Here is a 10,055-nt window from a genome sequence, read left to right on the forward strand (position 1 = left end):
AAGCTCACCTAATACTAATAGATAAAATAGTTAGAACGAAAGTATATAGAAATATGCTTTTTTATGTTTTCCAGTAAAATTGTACAAAATATATCATAACCAATTTATTACAAAATATATCACAACCAATTTATTATGATATGTAAAACGCAAGACTACGTACGCAAACAATCATACTACCTTCCTATGGTACAGCAGCACGTAATTCAATTTTCCTGCAATCGCAAATGAGACTTCAGTCAATAATTGGTAAACGTAATATCATTTCTTCAAGGTGTCAGCTTCATTGAGTTTTAATAATCTCCAGCACAACAATTACGAGTGACAATAATTCGGCCACACCTGTGAATCAGTCCTCTTGGTATATCCGGATAATAGGTAGGAACATAAACTGAAACATTCTTAAGTTAAGCCGATCCAAAATCTAGAGAACCAGATTTGAACTGGTGACACGAGGAAAAACAGGTGCAAAAGAACATCTAATATTAGTTTTAAGCCTTCGGTGGTTTTTGTATACAGAAAAGAGAGGGAGTTTTCCATACAAGATAAAAATACTTGCGGTTAAAAAACTGTTCACAACATGCGCTAGTAAATCAGATAACAAGAGCGGTGTTTTCTCGCTGTTGGGAACCACTTTTAACTGCAATTATATTAACACTTCAACTAATCCACTTGGGTTTAGAGAGTGAACAAGCTAACCATTTCTCTACCAAGAAAACTTTCAGAGCAGGTATCGAATCAATTAGGATAATAATATCAACGATACAAAAATTATTATTGACAAAACAAGTACGTTGAATATATAATATTTATATGGTAGAGTTTACCAAATTGAACGCACATGATTTGCCAATAATAATGTCTGCTCTGCTCATATCAAAACCCAATCAATTACTCTCGTAAAGTGAAGTGGATGAAGATTTGCAATTAGGCATAATAGGTGTCAGCAAAGATCTTACGAATTTCGGCACAAAATGTACACCACTCAGGAAGGAAGTTCCTCATCCAATTTAGTTCGGCAAACAAGGATGCCTTCATCCCAAACCTCATTCCACCTGTAAAGGAGTTAAATACTGTAAAATGAACTCGCCATATAAATGTGATACAACATAGACACAACATGCAAGTTCAAAGATCACATCAGAATACATAATCATTTGCAGGGTAAAAGAACCACATAACCAGAATGATGATTTCACTAGTGAAAGATGTGCTTGAATATTTGTTTAACACCAATCATCCTGATTTAGGCTATTACAAAAACTTGTCAACATTGATTCTTTAAATTGGAAGGATAGCAGCAAACAGATGGACTTACAAATACTTTCTTGCTAACCAATTAATAATGGAATATTATACCAATTGCTATAACAGACGCTAGGAAATTTTATTTTCTGGGTTCGAAAGAAAGTTCTCCACAAACTTTTCTTTGTGCCACCTAACCAATAGTCCTTCTATTCACTCTAATGAAGCTGCATATGATTTTAGCCAAGATTTTATTTGTTGAGATTTATATAACCGTAATATTAGGGATGTCAATGGGTATGGATACTCGAAATTTTATCCGAACCCGAACCCGAATGAAACAGATATATCCGATGCTAAATGGATATGGATTCGGATATGGATATCAAAAATAGAAACCCGACGGATATGGATTCAAGTATGGATTTTGACTGTACCTGACCCGAACCCGAACCCGAATTTATTTTGTATTATATATATATATATATATATATATATATATATATATATTTGATATTATATTTGAATTTATATTTTAAAAATTTAGATTTAATATAATATATTTTGAAATATTGAAAAAAGAAATAATTGTTTCGGGTTCAAATTTTCGGGTTCGGGTTCGGGTTCGGGTTTCAGATTTTTGGTCGGGTTCGGGTTTGGATATGGATTTTTAAAATCCGTCGGATTCGGGTTCGGATTCGGGTCTCGGGTTTGGAGTCGGGTTCGGGTTCGGGTTTTTGAAAATCTGCCCCGAATCCGACCCGTTGACATCTCGACTTAATATTGCAAAAGGCCTTGGTACAGCAATCCCCATGTTCAACCTAACTATTTCAGGTTCAAATCATGGAACCAAACTCGTCGCATGCCCTAACCAGTGGCAGAAGCATTGTGAACTAGATGCCCTTTCTAGTACCAACTACTAGTTAGTTTAGTGTTGCTTTGAAATTTAATCTTTAAAAAATGAATTGAGTTCTCCATCCTTACACAACTATACAATTTATTCACCAAAAGAGCTACATTATACAAATTTCACTTAATACAAATTTTAAACTTTCTTGAGATACCTGAAATAAATCAAAATAGGCTGGAGTAAACATCAGTATTGTATTTACTAGAAAAACGACAGCTCTACTCAAATAACTAATTTCAAATTTAGGAAATTCAGAAATTTAGGTTGACTACAGCCTAATGAATCATAAAGCAAGGGTATAAGAGGATATATCATGCGTGAATACTAATCTAGTAATGCTTTGGATTTATGGTTTTCATTGATATAAAATAAGCAGAGATACGTGTATATAGGACTACCTTGATCCATCAGCATCTATCCATAGGCTTTCTCCGTGACGCCAGCCATTTCTAAATTGGCCAAACAAGACACTTCCATTCTGTGAATAAAATCTCCCCTCTCCATTAGCTCTCCCCTTCCAAAAATTTGCAAACCAACGGTCACCGCCACGAAAATAGAACCAGCCCTGCACAATTATAATCAATTCTGTCACAGGAAAGCACAAGATGTTGGAATTATAAACCAGAAACCAACGCAATACTACTTATTAGCAATAGTTCAATAATAGCGAGGGAATAATAAAACCAAGAAAAATAAAAAAGACAATTTATGAAAAACTGGCACAAGAATAGGAGAGCTGACTGTTCCCTCTTATCAATCTCTTGATACAATCTTCAAGAATGAATGTAACATTTTCAGTGGTCCAATATGGTTATCTTATCTTTCTTTAGATGATTTTTATGCCATCAAACATATCAGTTAAAACTTTGATTAGGCATCAAAAAAATAGAAAGGATTTAAGCATCAGTGACTCCACCATTCTGGGATAAATTTATGACTTAGAATGTTCATTCCAAAAATCTAACTGGTTTTCCATGAAATGATATGTTTAGAAGTAAACAATCATGTGTTAGGTTGAGTGTTCTGTAATGGTTTCATTTAAGGTTTCTTCTGGGCTAAGACAAGGGCAGTCTTAGTACTTCGAACATTTTGGAAAATGCCAGCATCTTAGAATAGGTTTATTCATCCAATTGTAGAAAAAATTGAACTGGTGCAGGTGTTTTAAAGTACTTCAGCCAAATTAAGAGCAAGATCCAGACCATGGCAAATGCTACCATGTCATACCTTGCCATGCATAAGATCATCCCTCCATGTTCCATGAAATACATCTCCATTGCTGTAATATAATGTACCCAGCCCAGATCTCTTGCCACCACGCCACATGCCATCATAAAAGCTTCCATCCACGAATGTCAACCGTCCCTGGACAATAAATTTTACTGCGCACATTAATAAACCCACAAAGCACAACGAGACAAACTAGAGCCTCATCAAAAGCTCATTACACTATTTGCTACTTTATAGGAGAGTACCTTCCCTTCAGGAAGACCTCCTTGGCATCTCCCTCGAAAAGTCCCTCCTCTATACTGAATTTCCAACACAGGAGTCCAACTCTTTTCCGATTCTCTTTCTGCTTCCTGTGTTAAAATTACCAGTTGTAAGGATCCTGTTGTGGGACAGAAGATATTTAAATGATAGCATCATGTACAAATATTCGCAGTAGGTCAAAGATATAAAGCCCGAAGGCTGACTGTGTTAAGACCACTTTACAGAAATTCTACAATATACCTTGGATATTTTAATCTTACAATACAATATTGGACATTTAGCTGTCCTGCCATATCTTTTCAAGAAGAAATTATTCTGTAACATCGTTTAATGCCAAGTTGTACAGAGATCCTAGGCAACATTTCCTACAAGATTCTCAAAGTATATTGAATACAGAAATATGAAAGATATAGGACATACCAGCATTGATGCTGCACGAACCGAAAGCAACCCTCGCTTTCTAGATTCATCCACCTTTCTTCCCTTTAGAAGAATCAATGCAGTATTATAAATTTCTGTCATTGCTTCCAACCCAGCATCAGCAAATGTTTCTTGAGAAGGGGCATTTTGGATACCAGATGATTCTCCACCAGATTCATCCAAAATTCTAGGTTGACTGGGATTATAGAAAAATTCAGAAGATTTCACACCAACAGGAAGAGTGAAAGTATCAAGTTCATCAATTTTGATGCTTCCATTTAATGTAGCCCGCTCTTTAGCCCATAGCTGCGCGATGTGGAATCCGGGACCAAAGTTTCGGAGACTAGAGTCCCATTGAAAACCTGAGTGTTCAAAATATCATACTATTATGTCGAATAATCAACGCTAGTAGATTAGTATTCACGCAAGAAACACTGAGAAGATGTAAACTTCAACAAAAAATAATTGGTATACCTCCATTTGTTTGCTTATTCTTTTCCGAGATAAATTCACTGGCCTCTACCTCTTCATTTTCACTTCTTTTATTTCGAGAAGTTGATTCTCTAAAGTTGAATGAAAACAAAATTCATAAGTAAATTGTTATGACACCGTGATTTTTTATCCTGTAAGGTGAGAAATGAGGGAGAAATATAGAGTAAAAGATTCTCAGTACATTCTGGGTCTTTTAGCTGCCTTCTTGTCAATAAAAGCATTAGGAGGATCAACAGCACCATTAACTGAGTCTAAACTTGATGAGCACCCTTTATCTGGTAAGCTGAACACACTCTCAGCGAACTCTCGAGGAGAAAGAACTGACTTATTGTCCCTTGTTCCTAGATCATCTCTTCCCATAAGAGACAAAAGAAAGGGAAAATGCACAGCCAAGCTCGAAAGGAATCCCTTCTTCTGAGAAACAATGTTCTGATCACAACTGACAATTGCCAGATTAAATCAAAAAGGTACACAAATACCATAAGTTATTAAAAGAAGGTTTATATAAAAAAACTATCGTATCAAAGATATTGCTAAAAATAATTGAAAAGGAAAAGAAATAAAAAATTGCTCTAACTTGTTAAGCTTCGTGATTAAATAAAGGGCAGCTTGGATAAATAAGCATCCCAAAGCCATGAATTCATCTGGAACAAAACCAAAATGTCTCTTTCTGTTCCATTGGGAGATAAACCAACACCATAATGAAGAATAAAAGAACTATAAAAATAGAAATTGAAGGTTAATGAGAGATTTCAGGAATTTCTGGCATCAAATAGTTGCCTCTACATTCAAAAACACAGCTGATTTATTTGCCACTTCTCCTGCATCCAAGGTTCAGTCATTTTAACAGATGGAAAGCGAAAGATCTTCTTTTTTTTTTTCTTTTTTTTTTGAGAGATAGGTAGCACGCTACCCGCTTCGTTTATTTCATTTAGAAATAAACTTAGCTGGAAATGTGAATCAACTAGGATTTGAACTTAGGACCTCGGGTACCAACCATCAAATCCTTTGCCACTTGCCAACTAGAAAGATCTAACAAAGTGAAAAGGAGCTAACAACTCCAATTTCAAATGGATGACAATTCTTAAGGAAATCAGATTTCAACTCAGTCATGGCATAACAGCATTGAAAAGGTAATTGAAAATAATTCAAGGGAAACACTTGTTCTTACCCTGCAGTTAGAAGGGTTATTACTAAGAGATTTGGCTCCAGATCAGGCTCATGAATATTGGAAAATATAATTTCTCCACTAAATTCAGTGACTCGCAGAAAGGTATTCATGATGTACACCAAATCACTTTTATCCAAGACAGAAGCACTTGTAAGAGTAATGATAGCCACACTATTCAAGCCCTACACACCACAAGTTCCCATAGTGCTCAGAGCCAAGTACACACCCAAATAACAATAAAATAATAGGCAAGATAGGAATAATTGAAGACGGTGTCATTGAAAGAAAAGATCACTTGTACCTTTATACCACCACAAAGAAATGGGCAATGGAAGACAGCCTGTGTGATTGCTGATTTGATGCTGTAACCAGCACCAAATCCAAACTTAGCTTCCCCATAGCTTGCTAAAAACTATTAATAGACAAGAGATTCCATACTTTGGTGTCTAGAAACATAAAATAGAAAATTAATGAAAAAAAAATAGCGGAGGATAATAATTTACTTTGACTACTTCTGGTGGTTCGACTGACTGCATTTGTCCACCCGGTGAATTTCGATAAATCAGATATGAACCCTGAGATTTAGGGGAGTTAGAGCAAGCCTTTTCAAGATTTAATATTATAGGCAGGTGGTCACAATTAAACTTACAGAAACCATGATAGAAATTGTTGTAAGAGCCAACAAGACAGCATTATTTGCACTTTCTAAAGCTTCAGCAAGCGTTTCAGCTTCTTTTTTAAGTAAAGAATCTGCTTCAACCACTGCAAAGAGGAAATACAAAATTTTATGTCATATTAACATAATAAGATGTTCAAATAGCTTGCGTAGCTATGGAAATCAGTAACTACTAACTACTAAATTCTTCATCGAAAAATGGATGTGTTTAGTCAAATATAGTTCAAAAATAAGCTAAAACATGAAAATTAGTAAATAGAGAAGGCTGGAGTTAATGCAATAATAGTTTTCTGAATCATTGGCTACAGTCGTCAAAAGAATTAGCTAGATAATATATTTGAAAACGTCTGTAAACATGATTCTTTCTTATGCATACAAGAGGGGACATGATGCTACATGATCCATATCTGGCAATTGAAGACACATGCATGATGTATAATTTTTTATCAATGATCCGAGGCACCCAAATTTATTTGTAAACAAATATATAGTGTCATATCAAGAATAAAAATTTAAACATTAGAATGACAGTCAATTGGTATGATTATTTATGTGCGCATGCACACTATCATGTAAATATAATTACATTCGTATGACACTTCCTTCTCTAACTCTATCAAAAATAAAATTCTAATCCATCAGCATGCTAAAAAGAAAGTTTTACCAATGTGCAAGTGTGAGCATTCATGAAGTCTGTTAATCAAATCATCTGCCTGCATAAACAGCAAGCAATCAATATTACTACTTAGTTACAGAACAAACAATAACATACTCAAGCAGCCATTTGTGAACTGATGCACTTCAATGATGGTTTCAGTTTTTGATTGGAACTTTTTCAGAGGGGTCTCAACTTCTTAAAATGTAATTGTGTGCCTTAATATCTGAGAGTGCATATAGAGAAGCTAAATTTGTTCTTATTTTTCTTGCTGCAGAGGAAAGAAATGTAAACCTCAATATTAAAAACAGGGTAAAATGTAAATACGAGTAGAACTAACCTCCTCTTGCCGTCTTTGCCCCTCGAAACTAAATGGCTTTAGAAATATAGAGATAGTCAATCCACCTTCTGATTTGACAGCATTAAGAAGCTCTATTGCTGTGATATGGTCTAATCCATGTCCTGCACTTGCCACCTACATGAGTAACATAGAATATGAAAATACTTCATTTGTAATCAGCATAGGCGTCACTTTTTTGATAACAGTATTGAGATAACTAACTTCAATCTGCAGTGAATGGCATAATAATGTACCAATCAGAAAATCAAGATTTTACTATTGAATATCAGGATATGTATAATTCACATCTTCATGGCTTAACATTCTATTGCTGGCCCATTAAATAGGACTTTGAAACAAATTGTCAGCCACAGAAAGTCTTTGTCAAGGGAGAATGTGACATTTCCGCTTGTTTTTTTTGGTTCTCAAAAGACAGGATTTCTCTGGGGTAGGAATCAGAGGAGCTGATCTGAGTAAAGAAAATAGCTAGAAGCCCCTCCCTTATAGTGTCCGGTATTTGGTTTGTGACATGACATCTGAGAGAGGCAGCCCAACTCCCCATTAAAGTGTAGTGGCCACTTATCAACCTTCAAGAAGGGAATATATGGCATAATTGGAGAGGGTGAAGTTGCCTTTTCTTCTTTTATCACTCACATTTTTTTACCTCCTTGAAAATTGCTTAAATCATTCGTTGTTCGTGAGCTGACCACTGGATAAACATTTTAGTGAAAAGGAATACATATAGTGATTGAGTTGGAACCAAGGGCTTTCGTCACAAATGTTCAGGTTAATTCTCCATACAGTACGCTCATAATATGTGATAAACAACCTTATATTTGCTAAAACTAGTAAGCCAGACATGTTGTAATACACCGATCTTAATGTCCCTGGGTACAAAAAAAAAAGTATGCAAAAAATCCTTGTTCTTTAAAACTGCTAAACAGTAGAAAAATCATAGAGGTGAAAAAGATAGAGAAGTTCTTTAAAGCAGTAAACAATACAAAAATCATAGAATAGGAAAATATAGAGAAGATGAGGAGTGTACAAACAAGAATAAGAGCTGAAGGACATGGATGAAGAGCCAGCGGAAATTCCACATCTCTGAGAACAACACCTGAAATAAGGAATGTGAAGGTCAGGCATGTCATTGTCTTTTCGCAACACTATCGAGAAAAATCAAAGATTAAAATATAGATAAGTCGAGGGATGATGACGGAGATAAGTAAATCTCCGAATCAACTAGGATACATCTAGAAGGAATAGTACCCAGAACACCGCAAGGCATTATCTTTCTGAATGAAAAACTAAGGAACATATCACAGCCAGAAGTTTCATTAAATAAAACAAAGATATGATAAGATCACGGCCAGAGCACAGATAGTAACTCAGGAGAGGACAAGGGTCCCAATAATAAAAGAATTTGTGCCGCCAGTATAATTGGCCGTCAGTATCTATTATAACAAAGACACTCTCTAGGACTTACTTTTCTGTAATATATATTAACTACTTTGGAACGTTTCATCTTGATAGCCCATAGTACTGCCTCATAGTCTTCTGGTTTGCATGTGTCTGTAGCATGCACTACTTTTCAAACAGACAACAGCTTGATGAAACAAGAACTTTTTCCACTAGAACTAGCGTGTAACAAACACCACGTTTGTCGTCAATGAGTAAGCATAGTCCAATAGTTAAACAACTCCTAAAGTTTCTACAATTATTTTATGCTAGTTTGGTTACTAATGCAAAGGTCCACTTGAATTCTTTTAGCTCGCAATGCATGATACAAGGACTAAATTACAGCTGTAAAAGTATCAAGTACATCTAAGATGGAATCAGATTTTGATAAAGTGACTTTAGCAATGTTTATCAGATAGATTTCGTGCAACTTAAGATGAATTGCGTACCTGTTCCATGACACCTTTGAAGCAGTTGCACTTTAGACGAATCTCTCATATATATGGTCCTAAAACCAAAAGAAAGTGGAAAACGCCTTAAAGAAAAAAAAGTACAACAACTGAATGAATATATCGTCCTAAAACCAAAAGAAAGTGGAAAGCACCTTAAAGAAAAAAAAAAAGTACAACAATTGTATGAAATTTTGCATCTTCAACCATAATTTCACTATCTATTTCACTCGGAAGAGCCAAAACTTGAACAGTTTGAAGTTATAAGCAGCTCGAATTCGAATTAAACTGTTCCTATTTGAAATCCAACACAATGCAAACACAACAAGAACACGATCAAACGGAAATAGAAGCGCGATTTGATTCGGTCACCAGAATCTGAGGAGAGAAGAAGAAACGGAACGGGAACTCGAGCAGAAATCGATGACCGCATCCTTGCGGCTCCCGATCCCGATCACCTCCACGGGATCCGCGTCGCGGCGCGAGCCCACGGAGCCGTTCGCGTGCGAGGGCGCCGAAGAGGCGCGGAGGAGAAAGGGAGGAGGCCTCGGGTGGCGGAAGAAGGGCGAGACGCTCCGAGCGCCACCGCGCCTCGGCGGAGAGGAGTTGCGGGGAATGGAGAGGGAGATGCTTCGGAGCGCGATCGCCATGGCGAGAGAGGAGAGAGGAGAGGGAGAGGAGGAGGAGGAGGAGGAAGAGGGCGCGAAGGGTTTCGAGCAAAGCGGAGGTGGAGCTCGAAAGCGCGTCGAGTTTT

At 36.4% G+C, this 10,055-nt stretch overlaps 1 protein-coding gene across 5 annotated transcripts; it reads right to left on the bottom strand.

Moving 5' to 3' along the window:
* On the bottom strand, window positions 45-10,055 carry LOC109703493 (protein ACCUMULATION AND REPLICATION OF CHLOROPLASTS 3). Of its 5 annotated transcripts, none has more exons than XM_020224103.1 (17): window positions 9,674-10,052; window positions 9,302-9,360; window positions 8,447-8,511; window positions 7,398-7,532; window positions 7,067-7,115; window positions 6,376-6,488; window positions 6,230-6,301; window positions 6,028-6,138; window positions 5,727-5,908; window positions 4,737-4,994; window positions 4,538-4,626; window positions 4,064-4,425; window positions 3,628-3,732; window positions 3,380-3,517; window positions 2,554-2,720; window positions 960-1,055; window positions 45-215 (listed from the first exon to the last, which is right to left on the bottom strand). In XM_020224103.1, exons 1-16 carry the CDS (start codon window positions 9,949-9,951, stop codon window positions 986-988), a joined length of 2,253 nt encoding a protein of 750 aa, XP_020079692.1. In that variant the 5' UTR covers window positions 9,952-10,052; the 3' UTR covers window positions 45-215; window positions 960-985. The 5 variants fall into 5 exon arrangements, with proteins under 5 accessions (XP_020079692.1, XP_020079695.1, XP_020079694.1 ...); XM_020224106.1 differs by having other exon boundaries at window positions 8,443-8,511; window positions 9,674-9,764; XM_020224104.1 differs by lacking the exon at window positions 45-215 and adding an exon at window positions 223-443.

This window comes from Ananas comosus, linkage group 25 (assembly GCF_001540865.1).
Source record: "Ananas comosus cultivar F153 linkage group 25, ASM154086v1, whole genome shotgun sequence".
NCBI classification, from domain to species: Eukaryota; Viridiplantae; Streptophyta; class Magnoliopsida; order Poales; family Bromeliaceae; genus Ananas; species Ananas comosus.